Genomic DNA, 20,717 nt, shown 5'->3' on the forward strand with positions numbered 1-20,717 from the left:
CTCTCCACCAGAATGGATGTTCAAGTATCAAAAGGGGGGAATGAAGGAGTGGAACGCCGGTACTACCTGAATACTACTGAGCAACAGGACAACCTCATGTTTTGTGCCTACTGATGGACTTTTACTTATGCACTCTACCTCTGCTTTTGGCTGTTTGGCCACACCTTATTACTGCACTGGACATTTGTGCCTTATCCAGTTTTACTGTTTACTAACAAAAGAAGTTTGCTGTTTACTAATGTACAGACAGAATGCAGGGCTATTAGACATATAGCTTGTAACAGTAGTTTGCAAGGCCTATACAAGACCAGCTTGCCTGTAGCAACGCCATCTGAATAGACGACCTTGGAGGGTGCTGACACCCCCCTGCATTCCTGAGCCGAACCTTATCTCCGGTGCTAGAAAGGAGCATTGTGTGTGTGTGAAGAATAAGCTGCTAAGTTTCGTTTTTCTTGCCAGTATCATTTCAGTGTTATGACGTGTGTACGTACTGGGACTACAATTTTGTACTGTAAGAACTACAAATGTTTACTGCGCATGACAGTTGTGACGTGTAAGGGGCCAAATGCGCAGGCCCAGTAGGGAAGTATAAATGTAAGCGTCAGATGATTTATGACACACAGTGTCCCGAGGCTACTCGGTGCTGTTCACTTGCTAGCAATAAAGTTGCCTTGTTTGGAACCAAAATTTGCCTTTCTTCTCCTGATTTCCCACCTGTTTCACTTCCTTCCACGTCCCGCCCTCGCCTGACGTAACGTCCGTGAAGGCGGGGCACGGAAGGAAGGAGAGATCTGCAGTGCTGCTGCTTGCTGTGAAGGTGAAAGGAGGCGTTTAAGGTTAGTTCCGGGAGCGATGGAGGGTGGGTGGAGGGGGGGGCCCGGCGACCTTGGGTGGGGGGGCGGCCTGGGGGCGGCCTTGTCCGGCTCTCGGCGGCCCTGCTTTCAAACAAAAATTTGCTAGGTCTTACTTTCGGGGGAGGTCTTATATCTAGCAATTCAGGAAAACCTCTACTAGGTCTTATTTTCGGAGGATGTCTTACTTTCAGGGAAACAGGGTATGAGTTTATCTTGTTGGGCAGACTGGATGGACCGTGCAGGTCTTTTTCTGCCGTCATTTACTATGTTTACTATGTATTCCAACTAACCTAGGGGCCCTTTTAAAGGATGTTAACACCAAGAAAAAGGTGTTATTTAATTTTGGATAGTGAGCCTGACCTTATTTATTTACCGCCTTGTTGAAGGCATTCACTCAAGGCATTGTACAACAAGAATAAGTCAAACATTGGCAACAGACAATTACAACAGTAAAAATATTCAAACAATAATGGCATAGTATGCTACATTATAATGTCAACGCAATATGCATAACACTTTAATAGATAGCATTGGATGTAAGCAAAGATGAAAAACAGATAGATAAGATGAAATAACAGGAGTTAGAAAATAAGGAGACTAATTTAAGGAGAAATTTCTTTCCATTAGTCCTTCCCACTATTCCAGAACTTGTGGGATAGCTGTACCCATCAACCAGCAGGTGGAGATAGAGAACTGAAAACTGAGCTAAGACATCTCTCTTGACATCAGCCCAGCTCCTCAGTATTTAAATAGACAAGCAGTAAGGAGAAATTTCTTACCAGAATTTTCTTTCCATTAGTCCTTCCCACTATTCCAGAACTCGTGGGATAGCTGCACCCATCAACCAGCAGGTGGAGACAGAGAACTGAAAACTGAGCTGAGACCTCTCTCTTGACATCAGCCCAGCTCCTCAGTATTTAAATAGCCAAGCAGTAAGGAGAAACTCAGAATAAACACAACAACCTTAAACAACTCGCTAACCTAACACTAACCAGACGATCAAAGATTAAGAATCACTGCCCAGGAAAAGGATCTAGGTGTCATCATTGATATGTTGAAACCTGTGCTCAGTGTGCAGTGGCGGCTAAGAAAGCAAACAGAATGTTAGGAATTATTAGGAAAGGAATGGAAGACAAAAATAAGAAGGATATCATTCCCTTGTATCACTCCATGGTGCAACCGCACCTCAAATACTGTGGGCAATTCTGGTCACCGCATCTAAAAAAAAAAGAGATAGCGGAATTAGAAAAGGTAGAGAGGGGCGATGAAAACAGTGGCGTAGCCAAGGGTGGGCCCGGATGGGCCCCCAGGCCCACCCACTTTGGGCTCAGGCCCACCCAGTAGCAGCACACCTATGATGTGGCCGGCAGAGATCCCCAAGCCCCACTAGCCAATAACGCCTAACAACCGTCCCTCCTGCATACCATGTAAATAGCAGATCTTTGCCTGCAGCGACTGATACATACTGGTTTCACCATCCCCACATCCTTCCCTCTGATGTATTCCCGCCTATGTGGAAACAGGAAGTTGCATCAGAGGGGAGGCTGTGGGGCCAACATGAGCAGTGTGTATTAGTTGCTGCTTGCTGCCGGTGAAAATCTGCTATTTAAAAGGTATTCGGGGGAGGGGGGATGTTTGACAGACCACATGGCATGCAGGCGAGAGAGGGAGAGACCAAATCACTTGTGGGTCAAGGCAGAGTTCTTCTGCCCACCCATGTTGGGCCCAGGCCCACTCAAAATTGGGTATCTGGCTACGCCCCTGGATGAAAATGATAAAGGGGACAGGATGACTTCCCTATGAGGAAAGGCTAAAGCAGCTAGGGCTCTTCAGTTTAGAGAAGAGATGGCTGAGGGAGTTATGATAGAGGTCTATAAAATAATAATGAGTGGAGTGGAACGGGTAGACAGAAATCGCTTGTTTATTCTTTCCAAAAACACTAGTACTAGAGGACATGCAATGAAGCTACTAAGTAGTAAATTCAAAACAAACAGGGAAAATATTTCTTCACTCAACGTGTAATTAAACTCTGGAATTTGTTGCCACAGAATGTGGTAAAATCAGTTAGCTTAACAGGGTAAGAAAAAAAAGAAGGTTTAGATAATTTCCTAAAAGAAAAATATCCATAAGCCATTATTAAGATAGACTTGGAAAAATCCACTGCTTATTTCTAGGATAAGTAGCATAAAACCTATTTTACTGTTCTGAGATCTTGCCGGATACTTATGACCTGGATTGGCCACGGTTGGAAACAGGATACTGGGCTTGATAGCTCTTCGATCTGTCCCAGTATGGCAACACTTATATTCTTATGACCTCTCATCTCTGGACAACTTTTAAAGAATAAGAGATATGCAAGAAGCAACATGCAAGGTGACAGTGATTATTTGACCCATTACTTCACACCGACTAAACAGCTCAGAAACATCAGGCGGGCTTCTGGACAAGTGGGAAAGACTAATTATCAGGTAAGACCTAATTTCTCCTTCCATTACATTGCTTCGCACTATTCCACAACCCATGGGATACTGAAAATTAAGGTTCCAATCTGAAAACAGCATATGAAAGAGAGGCTGCAAGCATCAAAAGATATCCGGGTGAGCTGCAAAAGAAGTCTTCTGTAGTTGGCCCCTGAAACAGGCCAAAGCTGCAACCTCAACTTTAAGAGACCCCAACATCAATCCTTTCTGAAGACCTGCTTGGAGAAACGCTAGGATGCGAATGATCTGAGCAGAGAAGGAAGATAGTCCACACTCAGAACACCCTCCACGCCCTTGCACACACCATGGATGTAGAGCATTTCTGAGCCTGAAGCAAGGTAGCAATGACCAAATCAGAATAGTCTTTTCGTCTCAACCGAGCCCTTTCAATGGCTAAAACATAAGGCCAAAGGGGCACGGATCCCCCCATGAGCACTGGACCTTACTTCAGTAGGCCGTGTACCCGCAGAAGACGAAGAGGACCCCTATCCAACAGTCAACTCGGGTCCTCGTACCATGGTCTCCCACAGCCAATCCAGGGCCACGAGAATTCTTCGATCCCGGTGCAATGCGATCCTTTTCAACACGCAGCCTACCATGGGCCAAGGAGGGAAGACATACAGTAGATGTGTCTGGCCAAGGCTGCAGTAGGGCATCGATCCCCATTGAGCCTGGCTCTTTCCGACGACTAAAGAATTTGGGCACTTTGGAATTCCCTTTTGTCACCATTAAGTCCAGAAGTGTTGAACCCCATCGGTCCACTATCAGCTGAAACCCCTGGCTGGATAGTTCCCATTCTCCCGAGTCCAAGGAGTGCCTGCTGAGAAAGTCTGCCTCCACATTCAAGGACCCCATGATGTGAGCTAACAAGCAGAGAAGACTATCGGGAAAACTCCCAACAGTTAACATGGTGGCTTTGCGGAAAAAGCCTCAAGAAGCTCCCGGCTAAAAGAAGCCACAGGAGCAGGACTGCTTCATCACTGGCAAAAAACCTCCTTACAGAGTGACAGCATATAAAAATAATCTTCAATAATACTTTAAATAGTACTTAGCTGTGTAGTCACTCCTTTCTCCAAAAAACAGACAGACCGAGACCAACGGTGGCCAGCATTTCGTCTAAGGTTTAATGGCCAGAATTTTGAAACTCCGTTCTACATTTGACGGCAGTAGGAAGACCATTAGCACACGGCCAGTAAAAGAAGCTACTGTGTGAACACTAAGCTCCACCCATTCTATAGGTGGTAAGGGCTCAAGCAGGATTCTTGTGCTAACCGTTCGCGTATATTGGAGTGGAGGAGTGGCCTAGTGGTTAGAGCATCGGTCTTGCAATCCAGAGGTGGCCAGTTCAAATCCCACTGCTGCTCCTTGTGATCTTGGGCAAGTCACTTAACCCTCCATTGCCTCAGGTACAAACTTAGATTGTGAGCCCTCCAGATTACCTGAATGTAACTCACCTTGAGCTACTACTGAAAAAGGTGTGAGCAAAATATAAATAAATAGTTGAGATTCTACATGGAATGTTGGTACTATGTGAGATTCTATTGCTACTATTTGAGATTCTATATGGAATGTTGCTAGTGGAGGAGTGGCCTAGTGGTTAGAGCACCGGTCTTGCAATCCAGAGGTGGCTGGTTCAAATCCCACTGCTGCTCCTTGTGACCTTGGGCAAGTCACTTAACCCTCCATTGTGAGCCCTTCTGGGACAGAGAAATAGCCAGTGTACCTGAATGTAACTCACCTTGAGCTACTACTGAAAAAGTTGTGAACAAAATCTAAAATAAAAAAAATATTACTGCAGATGCACCATCTAGTACAAAAATGCCCACTCTCCACCCCCTTCCAGTCCCCCTCCCCCCCCCCAAATTTAAAAAAAAATAATACAAATCATTTTTTAGTGCATGGGTTATCATGCGCTAATTTCGCAGTTTACTGAAGGACGCCTGAGCACACTCCATGGTACACCATTTTAAGCTGCGTTAGGCATATGTTAGCACCTAAAGCAGCTTAATAAAAGAGCCCCAATGTGTGGTAAGATCTTATCGACAGGGTCCACAACGAATAAGACCAGAGCCAAGCATAAAACTGGAAACAAACAGCTAAGAAACAAAGTCCAAGACAGATTTTACTAATATTTTCTGCTAACATTCGTTCTATAAATCTACAGCACAGGGGGACAGTTATTAGCATCACAATTTGCTACCATAAATCCCTTTACAGAGTGCCCTTCTTTAAAAGAAATAAATAAATAACAAACCACAGGGCAGTTTTAAAAGACACATATAGTCCCCTTCTGCTTCAAATTCCGGTGAAAGCCGTAGAACTAATCTGGAATTTTATATCTGAACAATGGCATTGGGCCATTTTGCCTACGACAGCTTACAACACAGATGTGATTAAAGCAATTAATTAATGAATGTGCCATTAATCAAGTGTTACCTCTGCCATGTAGCTGTGGGAAGAGCACAGTGCACAGTGGTTAATGTATAATTACCAATACTGTAGGCCACAAGCTGTCAGCCTGACAGGTTGAGTTCAGGCATTTCCTTATGTTAAAAGGAGCTGGTCTTAAATATTGATATCTAATTTTTTTTTTCCTGCATACACCGAGTTGAAGGAAACAGGGATACTCCAGTGGCAGCAACTAGGAAACTCTGCCTGGAGCCTACAAGTATCCCAAGGTCAATTTAATTACTTTATAGCCCAGAAGCAGGAAGCTGCCAATTCCATTCCTTTCCAAGTTTGGGTCTCAACAGAATCTAAAGAGGGATAATAGTGAATTAATGAATCTAAACAGCCTAAAATAGTCTGGATTTAAGAACAAAGCTCAGTTCACAGGTCACAGAAACGGGTGTTGGTGGATAAAGACCTAAAAAGTCCATCTAGACTATTTGATCTCTGGCCTTCCCTTCACATCCTAATTAATAAAACCACAGACTACAGAATGGTACAGGGATAAAGTTTGTCCCCGTCCCGTCCCCGCGGACTCTGTCCCCATCTACACAAGCCTCGAACACTTACGATTTTATATTTAAATCTTTTTATCAAAGTATAAAAAGGAACAATATTCTCTACAACAATAACGAGCAACTGAAATAACAACCAACCCAACCCCAACAATATCTGGCTTCTGCTACAGCAAGGAACCCTATCCACCCTGTTAAAATGTCCAACACGCTTTGTATGTCCTAGTTGGGGAAAATACGCTCTACGAAGCACTGTTATTCATCCACAGATTTAAAAAAATCATAAGTCATCAACAATCTCAGGGATCAGTCTAGCTCTCCTGTCTTCCACAGTCCTTCCCGCAATAGAAAATGTCCTCTCAGAAGAAGTGCTGGTAGCAGGAATGCAAAGGATCCCCATGCAAATTTTGCCAGTTTGGCCAGCACTCGTTTGTTTTTCCAAAATGTCAAAACATCGTCATCTGAATCACTCGAATATAAATAACGGTCCAATTCATTAACAATAGCCTTCAAAAGAAGGAATTGTACCATAAAAGTCGCTCATAAAACTGCTAACATCCATTAACATTCTTTTGGAGAGGGGCTCTTCAGAGGCAGCACTTTCTAGGAACGTGGAGGATCCTGTTGATGTTGGACTCAAGCCTTCCATTTCGATCTGGTTTTGGTACAACCTTCTCAATCCGGCTGCCTGTGTTTTTACATCATCTAGGAAGATAACTGTATTGTCTTTCAGACATGAGTGTAGAAGAGACCCAGGTAGTTGGGAACCGATGTAGGCCAACCAGTAAGGGCAAAGTATTCAGAGGTTGATTGCAGTAGGTTTATCAAACATCAAAATACATGCAGACTCGACACGGAACCTTGTTTTGGCAATAAAATGCCTGTTTCAGGAGTCAATATACAATAACTGTGTACCACAATTATTATGGATGGAGAGCCAAAAACCACTTTGATGTACAACAGCGAACATAACAGCTTTGCACTGCAAAAACTTTTGTTTGCTGTTGCACATCAAAGTGGTTTTTGGATCTCCATCCATAATTTATTTTATTTTAGTTACATTTGTACCTTGCGCTTTTCCCACTCATGGCAGGCTCAATGCGGCTTACAGGGGGCAATGGAGGGTTAAGTGACTTGCCCAGAGTCACAGGAGCTGCCTGTGCCTGAAGTGGGAATTGAACTCAGTTCCCCAGGACCAGAGTCCACCACCCTAACCACTAGGCCACTGTGATACACAGTTATTGTATTGTATATCGGATACATTGACTCCTGAAGCAGGTATTTTATTGCCAAAACAAGGTTCCATGTCGAGTCTGCATGTATTTTGATGTCTGATAAACCTACTGCAATGAACCTTTGAATTCTTTGTCTTTACTTGTTGGTCTTCGTCCCTTCCCTACTACCTGGTCTTTTTTGTTTCGTTCCACAGGGAACCATCCTTTCCTTCCGTGGTATGTTTGTACAAGAGAACAAATACCAAGTAGTGGATGAACAGGAACATTAAGTGTCAAATTTTTTTTTAAAGTGTTTTTAAGTGTTGGAAATGCTCCTTGATGCCAGCAACAATGGATGAATCAGTTGTAGTAACAGTAAGATGCTTGTGCAACTGGGCACGTGATGGAAGGATATTGCAGATAGGAGTTTTGATTGGCAGACAAGACACAGATGTCATTTAAATCCAAGAACAGCTTCTGCAGTTTTTTTTTTTTAATCATTGAATTCAGCTGTCAGTTGTCTAAGATATATTAAGTTTTTACATAGTGATACTAGCATTTTATAGATGCCGTTCCTTCTAAGGATAGTCTCAAGCTTTTAGAGAATGACACAGGGACAAAGTTTGTCCCTGTCCCCATCCCCATGTCACTCTCAACCACGACACATCCTGAAAAGCTTTGTCCAGCCGTCCTCTTCATAACAGCTGCAGCCTGAGCTACACTTACAATATGGTGGATCCCAAACTTAAACACACTCTTTATCGTCCTCTCATATCCTAAAGTCACATACACAAAGGAAATTTCCCAAATTTCAAGCAAAACCATACAGAGAAGCAGCCAAGGAACCATGCCCTACCTGGCCTGAGCAAGGTGATCCCACAGCCACCTCCGCCGGCACCCGTCAGTTTACTGTGCAGACCATGTGATGCAGTCACCTGACACAACCTGTCCAACGAGGGGTGCCCCACCCCCAGCACATTCAAGTGATGCTGGTTTATATCAAATAGTTCCTGAAAAACAGAAAACTTTTGGGTCATCATTGCTCAAGACAACCTGCTCTCATCAGACCTTGATATTTAATAAAATTTCTCTAATCCATCCCAAACCTAAAGTCCCTCTATGACCTTCCACACAGGAGGGAGCTTACCCAACTTCGATGAATCTGTCCTGAAATAGACGTAAAAGCCAAACTGAAGTTTATATGAAATATAGACTCAAGAGTAACTTGATAACAGATTTAAATGTGAATGCCACGTAGATGCCAGTGTAAACACTAGGGGTAAACCAGCCCACGCTGTGGCTCGATCGAAACCATGGACATTTACGTCCGTTTGGGAACATGTGTAAAACATTTGCATGTATTTTCAACAGGTAAAATTAAGACTTTGCTCGTGTTTCATCCAAACTCCATCCCTGGGCACACCTACACATGGACCACATAAAAGTAGGTGCCTTTCGAAACAGTAAGTACTTTTTCTTTTTTTGTTGGTGTTTATGAATAAAGATTACCCTGACAACGAACAATAGTTTTCCCAACATTTCTCCACCTCCCAACCCTTAAATACTAATCCCCCCTCCCACTCCCTTTAATACTGCCAGACACTACCCCCATCTCACCCCTCAATAACCACCACACTGCAAGTACGTTTATGGATGAAAAGTTCTTTATAGAATTACTGCTTAAGAGGGGGATTTTGTAAACAGGTCACCTAGGATTTGAGGTCAAGCAGGTACCTACGGGACCCTTTTTCTAACCCGCATAGGCGCCTACGCGCGCCCACTGCATGCCTATTTTTAACTACCTCCCAGCTACTACATTGGCCCGTGCAGTAATTTAATTTTCTGGCATGCGGCACTAACCGAGTGGTAATCGGCATTGTACGCCCCCCCAACGATCACCACCCGGTTAACATGAGACCTTACCGCTAAGTCAGTGGGTGGCGGTAAGGTCTTAGGCCCAAAATGGGCAAACGCCAATTTTCATTTAGTCGCACGTCCATTTTGCACCAAAAAAAAAAAAGGACATTTTTTTGCAGGTACACTGAAAAAGGAACCTGCGCAATTCCAGAACACACATCTACACCAGCGCAGGCCACTTTTCAGCGCACCTTAGTAAAAGGACCCCTATGCTTCTAAAACTGCCCCTGAAAATCACACCTAAAACAAAGCTGTGGACATTTACATCTGCTCAAGAGAAAAGTTTACAATATCTGTGTACATTTCATGAACTACGCACATAAACTGCGACTCCACCTGAATTCTGAGTCACCTACGTGTGCAAGGACTCTCATCAAACATATATTTATTTCCACATAAGGCCATTTTTATAAGCAATGGGCACAATCTCCAAAGTGATTTAACCGGTCAGCAACTGGCGCTGACCGATTAAATCGCACATAACTGGCTACCTGCAAATATTCAGCGGGAGATAAGTCATCTCTGCTGTGCAATCACGGTTAGCGCACAACTGGGAGCCGGCTGTCTCGGGGGCAGGTCACACTTACGATCAGGTATTCAGCACTAACTGGGCAAGGATAGCGCATAAACAGAACCACATAAATAGATGTTTTATCTTTATGCGCTAGCTGATGGCCCGTTAGCACTGAATTTCAGCATAACCCAGTGGTTCCCAAACCTGACCCTGGAGGCATGCCAGCCAGTCAGGTTTTCAGGAAATCCATAATGAATATTCATGAGAAAGGGATCTAGGTGTCATCGTTGATGACACGTTGAAACCCTCTGCTCAGTGTGCGGCGGTGGCTAAGAAAGCAAATAGAACGTTGGGTATTATTAGGAAAGGAATGGAAAACAAAAATGAGGACGTTATAATGCCTCAATTCTGGTCACCACATTTCAAAAAAGATACAGTGAAATTAGAAAAGGTATAGAGAAGAGCGACAAAAGCAATAAAGGGGATGGGACAGCAAAAAGGCTGACCTAACTTTATGCACAAAGTTAACTTGTCACTGGTCTAAATACTGGCTGGTGCCCAGGACACATCGGGTTGCCACACTAACCTAGATATTCAATGCCGAAAGCTAGACATGCCCACCAGCATTGAATATTCGGGATTTAATTCAGCCCACAGCTGCCAGTGGCTTGCAAGCCACTTACTATCACGGGCTGAATATTAGGCTCAAATGTGGCCTACTGTTTGTTAGTGAAAAAAAAAGTTCCGATAACTGTGTGAAAGCCACTTCTCTGGTATCAATTGGCCAGGGGTCACAGATTACCTTGCATAGGGCAAAGGCAACATCAGTAAATATACACAGAATTAGACATTCAACTTACTTCTAACACAGTGTAACAGTCCGCAGAAGGATTTTGATTCACTTCTTTCAGAACTCTCTCACATTCCTGAGAAATGGCATCTATCGAGGAAAGGACCGGATTCAGTATATTAGGGAACTGTGAAAATAGGGTAAAAAAATGAATACATTTCGAAACTTCAACATTATTCCAGTTTATAAGCAGTAACTCTAACTCTTATATATCAATCTCCTCCTAATAAAGCCAGCCATATACACACCAAGGTGGTATTACTACACAAAGTTAAAACTCCTACATCAGAAGAGTCCATGCACTCTACTGCTACTGTATGTGAAGGCACAGAAGGTGCCATACTTGCCGAGCAAATGGTCTGGTTTTCCCAGCTGGGGATCTTGAGATTTGAAGTTGCAGCCTGTTGGCGCCCAACCAGGGACTCTATTGCTATGTTACATGAGCAATTTCTCTAGGAAATCCCCATCAACTCCAACCAAGTTGCTCATTTCCATCTTATAGCTCCATCATATCGTACCATGTAAGGGGAAGAACTTAATCCACATTAGATGAAGGATTGCAGGACTTTACCAAAATTGTTTTAGGAGGTGGGGACATTCACTCTCCCTTTCTTCCCTATCCTATGACTGATTATGTAATTGCAAAAAATACATTTCCTTTCGATATATCAAGGTGCTATTTACCAATCCACATCAATTAGCCATGACTGGATATGTGTTAAGTAGTGAAGCACCTTCACTCAGAGGGATCATGCCTTCAACTCTGCAACAAACCCTCCCCCTGTAAACCTCAGGTAAGAAAACAAGAGATAACCCTGTGGCACTCTGTGCCATCCATTCTTCTGGAACTGTGGAAAAGGACATCACTTTCAGCTTTTATATTGCCCCACTCCTCGGTAGAAAGCAGAGACCTGATGATGTCACTGAATATTCTCCCCCACACAAAATGCATCATCCCCTGTGTTCCAATCCTATGGGGCACCAGGAGCCTCTCATTATTATACTTTTCAGGTTACCCTGGAAATTGAACATGCTCATTTCTTCCTTAGATACTCAGTCCCAGGGGACTCATGAATTGAGAATGGGACTGAAAAAAAACCTTTGAATCCAACAAAGATTTTGCTACAATAAAAAACTCCAACAAGAAGCTCAAAAAGCTGGGGGGGGGGGGGGGGGGGGTCCCTTCTCTGCTCTTCTGGATTTTCTGTATACTCTTCATTTCACCCATGTTCAACTTACCGTATTTTTCGGACTATAAGACGCACCGGACCATAAGACGCACCTAGGTTTTCCTCCCAAATTTGGAGGAAAAAAAAGTGCATCTTATAGTCTGAAAAATAGTTACAGGCCCCCCTCCCTGTTCCAGGCACCCTCCCTCCGTTACAGGCACGCACTCCCTCCCTCCGTTACAGGCTCCCTCCCTCCGTTACAGGCTCCCCTCTCTCCCTCCGTTGGAATTTTAAAACTCCTCACCTCATCGATGTGACTCGCGGTAGCAGCAGCACTTCAGCGTGCACGTCGCTCTTCACTCAGCCTTCTCTCTCTCAGCTCTCTGGTCCCGCCCTTACGTCGTTCTTCACTCAGCCTTCTCTCTCTAAGATCTCTGGTCCCACCCTTACGTCGCTCTTCACTCAGCCTTCTCTCTCTAAGATCGAGAGCTGAGAGAGAGAAGGCCGAGTGAAGAGCGTCGTGCACGCTGAAGCGCTGCTGCTACCGCGAGTCACACCGACAAGGTGAGGAGTTTTAAAATTCCAATGGAGGGAGAGAGGGGTGCCTGTAACGGAGGGAGGGAGGTGCCTGTAACAGGGAGGGGGGCTACATTCAGACTATAAGACGCACCAACATGTTCCTCCCAAATTTGGGAGGAAAAAAGTGCGTCTTATAGTCCGAAAAATACGGTATGTAGATATCCAAGTGGAGGACAGAAGAAAGTGCAAGCCAACTATCCAGGAAGTCAAAGAGATGAAAGCAAGAAGGGGACAACAGATTCAGATTTTTATTGGGGAACAATTTTAATAGAATCAAAAGTTGCAGCCCTTGCATCAATGTCCCCAAAACAAGTACTTAAGAACCAGTTACATTTGCTGGGTGGTTTCTTCAAAAAGGTGAAAAATCAATGTTAATAAAATAAATAAATAAAAAACTCAAAAAAGTTCACTTGACCAATAGTTTGTTCATCATTAGATTACTGAAATTTGTAACCTTAAGAACTTTGTCTTTCACACCAGCTACCAGGAGTTTTGTGCTGCGAGGTACTTTTGTGTTCGTCAATAAAATTCTTAGCTTTGGCACCCTGAAAAGAAGAAAAAAATACATTGGAGCTTTTCTCTCTCAACGTATGGTCCGAGTTGATCATAAGAACTTATTTCACTGAATGCGTGGCAGGTTAGAGACACAAAGGATAACTTGGTATACAAGTCAGGGAGGTAGGCAGATGAGACATTTAAATTCTGCCTGTTTAAAACTGCACCACTGTTTTACAAAAGGCTTAGCAAGCTGGACAGAGTGGCATTTCCAACTCTAGCCACCTTACTGGGCATACTTGATCTACCATCATTTACTAATACTAGGAGCGTTGAGATTTTTGCAAAATATGTACATCGAAGATATACGTGTATGTAGTGCGACACACAAAACAGACAAAAAAAAGTTTGGTCTTACCTGTTCATTTTCTTTCCTTCAACCAGACCATGCCAGAACAAATGGATTATGCCTCTCTACCAGCTGATGGAGACAGAACTAAGACCTGGAAGTCCTACCCTATAAAAGGTCACTGTGTAGCTGTATTCTTCTGCTATTCTCATTCTTTTCTGTGTTTCCCTGGTCCCAGGTTCACCTCCCGGTGGCAGTGATGTTTGTAGCACATTAATGCACATACAGATATGTTACATGCGTATAGCACTTGGAACAGAAAGGAGCAATCTTATCAAAACCAGTCTTGAGCCGCAATTTATACGTGTCACCATCTTCTGCAGACAAGAGAATTACTGAAGAGCAAGTGGCAGAACGATGCCCTTTATATGGCAGGATATATTGCTCTTAGGGGTCCTTTTACAAAGCCACAGTACCAAGTGGCCTGTGGTAGTGTGGGCGCATCTTTTTGGCACGCAGTGAGCCACGTTTTACCGCGGCTGAAAAAGGGCCATATTTTAATGGGCCGGGAAATGGGCGTGCACAAAAATTAAAACGAGTGCGTGCCTATTAATGGCCTGAGCCCTTACCGCCAGCCATTAACCTAGCGGGGTAAGGGCTCACGCGCTACCCGCGTGGTAACCATGCAGCACAAACCAATGTGGCCGCAGTTCCTAGAAAGAACCCACAGACCCAAAACACAAACCACCAGGATTCTTAGTCAGTCCAGATTAAAACTCCTCATGGAACCAAAGAAGAAATTAGGTCTTACCTGATAATTTTCCTTCCATTAGTCCTTCCCCACTATTCCAGAACCTGTAGGATAGCTGTGTCCAGTGGCGTAGCTACATGGGGCCTGGGCCCCCGTAGATTTGGCCCTGGCCCCCCTACCGACGACCCGCTCGACCCCCCCCTCCTGCCGCCAACTCGCCGTCGCCTACCTTTGCTGGCGGGGGACCCCAATCCCCCGCCAGCCGAGGTCCTCCTCGCAAAGGGCTTCCTTCTGTGCAGGACGTCAGACTCACAGAACGAAGCCTTGCAGATCAACTGATCTGCAAGGCTTTGTTCTGTGAGTCTGTCGTCCTGCACGTACAGCGTGCAGGATGTCAGAAACAGGAGGAGGACCTCGGCTGGCAGGGGGTTGGGGGTCCCCCCCCCCCAGCAAAGGTAGGCGACGGCGAGTTGGCGTCGACAATGACTGCCCCCCCCCCTCCTGCCGAAGTCTGGCTACGCCCCTGGCTGTGTCCATCAACTAGCAGGAGGAGGTAGAGAACTAAAAACTGAGTCGAGGCATCTCTCTTGGCATCCAGTCCAGCTCCTCAGTATTTACATAGTAACATAGTAGATGACAGCAGAAAAAGACCTGCACGGTCCATCCAGTCTGCCCAACAAGACAACTCATGTGTGCTACTTTTTGTGTAAACCCTACTTTGATTTGTACCTGTGCTCTTCAGGGCACAGACCGTATAAGTCTGCCCAGCACTATCCTCACCTCCCAACCACCAGCCCCGCCTCCCACCACTGGCTCTGGCACAGACCGTATAAGTCTGCCCAGCACTATCCTCACCTCCCAACCACCAGCCCCACCTCCCAACCACTGGCTCTGGCACAGACCGTATAAGTCTACCCAGCACCATCCCCACCTCCCACTACCAGCTCTGCTATCCAATCTCGGTTAAGCTCCTGAGGATCCATTCCTTCTGAACAGGATTCCTTTATGTTTATCCCACGCATGTTTGAATTCCGTTACCGTTACATAGACAAGCAGTAAGGAGAAACTCAGAATAAAACACAACCACCTTAAACAACTAGCTAACCTAACACTGACCAGGTGAGCAAACATGTGTGGACCTCTTATCTCTGGACAACTTGAAGAGAACACGAAATATTCAGGAAGCACCATATAAGGTGACTTATTTAACCCATTAGTTTTCACTGACTGAGGGACAAATCATAGTTAGACCTCCAGGAGTGGGCAGATGAGGCTAAACAAAATCTCTTAGGAGCCAGAGGAGCAGCGGGGCAAAAAAACCGAAGCGCCCTGCAGCAACTCTGACTGTCCCTGCTTCAGTAAATAAGCCTTTTGTAAGAGCAATATATAAAAACTCCAGACAAAAGTAAAGATCCCAGTGCAGATGAATGCTCTGTCGGTTCCTGTCGGTCTGTAAAACGGCAGCTGTGCTCCACGCGTGATCAGAGAGGCTGCACCTCACTGCCAGTTAGCCCTGACAAAATGGCACCCGTTCCCATGTTCTCCTGCATCAAACCGTGCACCGGCTCTGCCGGAGAGCCCAAAGGCCCCAGTACATTCGGATGCTGTGCAGAATCCAAAGATGTGCCTGCTGCTGACCGTTTCCTCTGTGCCCCGTGGGATTCCAGGCTTGCACCCACTGCAACACCCCGATGCTGGCCAGTGGGTCCCAAAGCATGACCAATGCTTAACTGCCTCCGCAGTCACCATTCACTCTGTCACCAGCACAGCACAATGTGTCCCAAGCAGTGAGTCAGGATCATTCTCCAGCACCAAGTAGAACTTACAGCCCTCCAAGCGGTTCTGAGTCGAACTTTAGCTGGACTTGCACCTGCTGGCTGCTCCCCCCCCCCCCCACCAAGCTCACCGACTACAGATCAGAAAGGCTCAGGACTCATACTCAGCCTCAGGGTCTCCAACAAATGTCTTTTCTTCTCCACCTGCTGCTTGACGGACACTACTACTACTACTACTATTTAGCATTTCTATAGCACTACAAGGCATACGCAGCGCTGCACAAACATAGAAGAAAGACAGTCCCTGCTCAATGAGCTTACAATCTAATAGACAAAAAATAAATAAAGTAAGCAAATCAAATCAATTAATGTGAACGGGAAGGAAGAGAGGAGGGTAGGTGGAGGCGAGTGGTTACGAGTCAAAAGCAATGTTAAAGAGTTGGGCTTTCAGTCTAGATTTAAAGGTGGCCAAGGAAGGGGCAAGGACACAATTATCCTATAGGCTCTGGAATAGTGGGAAGCAATATAATGGAAATTCAAAGTTTTAAGCTAAAATTCAAAACAAGCCTTCCAACTTCATTAGCACATTAAAACAGAACACCACCAAAAAACAAAAACAAAAACCCAGCATGGCCACTATTTAACTCACTGCCTGTGCAGGGCCGCTGAGAGGGGGGGCAGGGGGGACAAAATTCCCTGGGCCCAGGCCTCCAAGGGGGGCAATTTACGTCAGACTCAGGGAGGGAAGGCTCGAAGGGAGGCAATCTGCAGACTGCCGCGCTTCTTTCACACGGAGCGAGGTCGAGGTGAGGCGCTGTGATTTGAATTCAGGGGGGCGGCCTTGCCCCGGACCCAGCCCAGTCTCTGGGCAGCCCTGTGCCTGTATCAGGGATAATTGTTTGGTTTGTCTCTTTTGTGTGACTGCAAGTTACTTATTACATCCTTGTAGGAAGACAAAGGGTTATACAACAAAGTTACCTCTCTAATGAGGTTATTTTTCCTGCATGGTATCTCAGTGCTCCTCCTAAAAACGAAGGGGAAACAGAAGAGACCTTTAAGCATTTGTACATAAAATCCACTTGTCACAGTCCTAGAGAAAGCTTATGAACTGTATTTTGAATGGTACATTTATGAAGGAAGCACACAGGTAAGTGGAAGAAGTAGCGATTATGTTGTAACTCATTTCATTTTGAGGCATATTTTCAAAGCACTTTAGCATTCCAATGTTCCATAGGTTTCTATGGAACTTTAGAAGGCTAAGTGCTTTGAAAATATGCCTCTTTGTGTACTAAGTATTCTAAAATAGTGGTGTAATTTGCTTTGAAATAAATCGGAAAAAGCACTAGAAACCTCAAAATGGGCTCACCAGGAGGTGGTCTACAACCCACAGCATCGACAGCAATGAGGACCAAGTGGGAAAAACAATCCCACGTCTATGCCAAAATTCAAACATGCTAGGAGTGGTGTGTGTTAAATCAAATTTAAAATAGTTAGCAGTTATATATTATTGTGTTGTATAAGCACTAAACGCAGACTAGCTGGTGCATAAAAAGTTCTCAGTATAGATCTGATGCCCAGATGATCGAAAGCCCCGCACTGTTCCAAACAGCGCTCTAAAAATGGAACAGCAGGGGGCTTTACCGCCCTATCATCAGAGTTTCTCCTTTTTAGGGTGTGAAGCCCTGCCCAAAGATCCCAGGGTGCACTGGGCAGGGCAGGATGCCGCCAATTTAGAGGCAGCACTGCTGGACGAGGAGGGAGTCTACCTCCCTCCTCTAATAAAGGTGGGGGGAGGGGAAGACGGCCATTAGACCACCAGGTTGGGGGGAGCTTGATTTGCAGCCCACTGGGATACCAGTGCTTTTTCTTTTGGGGGGGGGGGATGCTAGAGGGGGTTAGGGGGGATGGAGACCCATTGGACCTCCAGTCCCCCCTGAATTTGTGTCGGGGTGGAGGTCGGGGTTGCATTGGGGGGAATAGGGGGCCTGCTAGCATGCAAATGCATGCTGGACAGGGCTCACCATTCCTCCCCAATGGTCTGCAAACCCCAATGCCAGCTCCGAGCTAGCGTAGGGTTTGGCGCGCTGCTTGCTGATCATTGGGGAGGAATACTTTTAGCACACATTTGCATGCTACTTGCACTAAGAGCCCTGTTTTGCATGAATCTGAATGCTAATTGCGTTCAGAGCCCGCAAGCACATTGTTTCATGTGCTCAGGGGCTCTGATTATGGGGTGGTAGTATGGCGCTAATAGCCTCTAGCACCTGCGTTTGCTTCTGATCAGCGGCCCGTGAGTGCAGGTTGTCTAAGCAGAGAATGTGCTGACCTGAGGTTCCACCAGTTAGTGTGCAGAAAATGAGAAACAAAAAAGTGGTTACGGGTAGGGTCATTTTGCACAGCATTTCTCTGGAAAAAAAAGGCTTTTATAAAGCTCCCCACTTGATATGCACATGCAGCCAGTACACGTTAAACTAAATGGAAGCCTCCCAGGGGCAGGGTAGGAAAATGTGTGTGTGCCAAAGAGCAGGTGTAAAATTTAAGCATATAACATTTCCCTAGGCTAATTTTTAAAGCAGACGTATGCACATATCTTCACTTTAAAAATCTGTGGAACCCCCAGTACCCAACATACCCCAGGTCCCTACAGCATTATCCACTCCAGAGGGATTTCCGTGGATGATCTTTTCACCCTGAAAGGCCCAGGTGTTAATCAGATTCAACTCTTCTGCAGTCCATCTAGGAAGAGAAGAAAAAAAAAAAAAGCAGTATTCACACTCAGTACTAAATAAACAAAAGCCCTGGGAAGGACCAGAGAATGTGTGCACACTTTGTTGGCCTACCTAAGCCACACCTACCCCTGCCTTCGTTGTGGGATCATCTGTTTGATGCCTTACGTCCTGCACCGTGCAGGACGTAAGGCGTCCGAAACAGATGATCCCACAACAAATGTGCCAGAGTCGACCGGCGCTGAAGACGACTCGTCGGCTGGCGGGGATTGGGGACCCCCGCCAGCAAACAAGGTACCTGATGCAGCGGCGGCAGGGCGGGTGGCGGCAGCGGTCCAAAGGGAGGGGGGAGTTGCGGCGGGGGGAGGTAACTAAACAGTGAACCCCCACCTCAGGCTCTGGCCTCCCCTCCCGCCGAGGTCTGGCTACGCCCCTGATTCCAAGGGGGAGAGGGGTTAGATTCATGAGCAACATCAGGAATTATTTCTTAATGAAAAGGATGGGGGTGGTGCGTGCATAGACTGACACCTTCCCTATCATGCCAAAGACAGAAACAAAGAAAAATTAAGAGGATTCCTGGTCCCAAGTTAGGAGATGCCAACAAACAGAGCAGGGCTTAACCATCATGCAGATTAGGCAGCCACCTAGGACAGCGGCTTCTAGGGAGTGGCAATGAGCAGCCGCAATCAATGCTACAGTAGGTCCTGACAACCACACTAACTTAGGGGCCCTTTTACTAAGGCCCGTAGGCGCCTAAGCGCATCCAACGCACCTCAATTTGGAGCTACCGCATGCCCCGGCGGTAATTCTATTATTTACGCACGACCGATAGGCACATCGAAAAACATTTTTTATTTTCTGCCGCTTGGTGCTAACCGGGTGCGTACGTATGCTGACAATTACCGCCCAATTAACGCGTGCGACCTTACCGCTAAGTGAATGGGTGGCGGTAAGGTCTCAGGCCCAAAATGGACGCATGCCGATTTTTATTTCGCCGCACATCCATTTTCGGCCAAACAAAAATAGGGCTTTTTTGCAGGCGCGCTGAAAAAAATGGACCTGTGTGCGTCCAAAATACTCGCCTAGACTAGCGCAGGCCATTTTTCGGCACGCCATAGTAAAACAGCCCTTCAAAGAACTGTGAACTGTTACAGCGTTGTACGTGCAGGACGTCAACGTGCTGCGACGTCAAACTCCGTCCAACTGGAAGCATTGCAGGTTTAACAGCACGAGGATGAAGAAGTTAAAGACCTCGGCTGGGCTGGCAGGGGTTGGGGTTTAAAAAAACCGGCAGGAGCGGATCTCGGGGGGTAGGTGACCGCGGTAGGTGGGGAAAGGGTTGGCGGTAGGCGGGGGAGGGTTATAATGTGCCCCCTCACTCTAGCCCCTGTCCCCCCTACCGCCGAACCTCAGATACGCCCCTGGTGATTACGTGTGGTATTGAATGAGGATATGGTGTTCTATTATTAGGGAGATATTCCTATTGTACTAGTCATGAAAAACATTGAAATGTTTGGAGAATTGAGAGGGTTTTAAGCTGTTTTACGTATAGAACCCTGAGTGTTTTTAGAAGTTTTGATATATAGTAAAGTTTATTTCATGGTTGATAGTGGTTGGATATTTTTAGGCCTATACAGAAGCAGGAAGTTACATCACAGAAAAGGTTCCGGGGCTGATGCGAGCAAGATGTATGAATTGCTGCCGCCGACCACTAGAGACAAGAAAACTTTTAAAAGGTATGAGTGGTCTAGTGGTTACAGCACTGGTCTTGAAGTCCGGAGGTGGCCGGTTCAAATCCCACTGCTGCTCCTTGTGATCTTGGGCAAATCACTTAACCCTCCATTCACTGCCTCAGGTTGTCAGCCTTCCTGTGACAGAGAACATATCCAGTGTACCTGACTAACTCAACTTGAGCTTCTACTGAAAAAAAGGTGTGAGCAAAATCCAACTAAATAAATAAATAAAGCTGGGTCTACTAATAAATGACCCTCAACTCCCACAGCATACCTACAGATTACTACGGCACACCAGTTGAAAAATGCTATGTAATTGACTATCCAACAAGGGATAGAGAACAAAAC

General features: G+C 45.6%; 1 protein-coding gene across 3 annotated transcripts in view; it reads right to left on the reverse strand.

Annotated features, from left to right (window-relative positions):
* The window catches only part of MVK (mevalonate kinase), a 51,616-nt gene that overhangs the window by 14,300 nt on the left and 16,599 nt on the right, over positions 1–20,717 (reverse strand). For all 3 annotated transcript variants that reach the window (XR_003943868.1, XM_030219738.1, XM_030219737.1), the window contains exons 6-10: positions 18,543–18,646; positions 16,889–16,934; positions 12,995–13,085; positions 10,803–10,919; positions 8,368–8,521 (exon numbers count right to left, since the gene is read on the reverse strand). Coding sequence is in view for 2 of the 3 variants with exons in the window: in XM_030219738.1 (XP_030075598.1) it covers positions 8,368–8,521; positions 10,803–10,919; positions 12,995–13,085; positions 16,889–16,934; positions 18,543–18,646 (512 nt within the window). In the remaining variant the exon portion in view is untranslated. The remainder of the gene's footprint in view (positions 1–8,367; positions 8,522–10,802; positions 10,920–12,994; positions 13,086–16,888; positions 16,935–18,542; positions 18,647–20,717) is intronic.

This window comes from Microcaecilia unicolor, chromosome 11 (genome assembly GCF_901765095.1).
Source record: "Microcaecilia unicolor chromosome 11, aMicUni1.1, whole genome shotgun sequence".
In the NCBI taxonomy this organism is placed as follows: domain Eukaryota; kingdom Metazoa; phylum Chordata; class Amphibia; order Gymnophiona; family Siphonopidae; genus Microcaecilia; species Microcaecilia unicolor.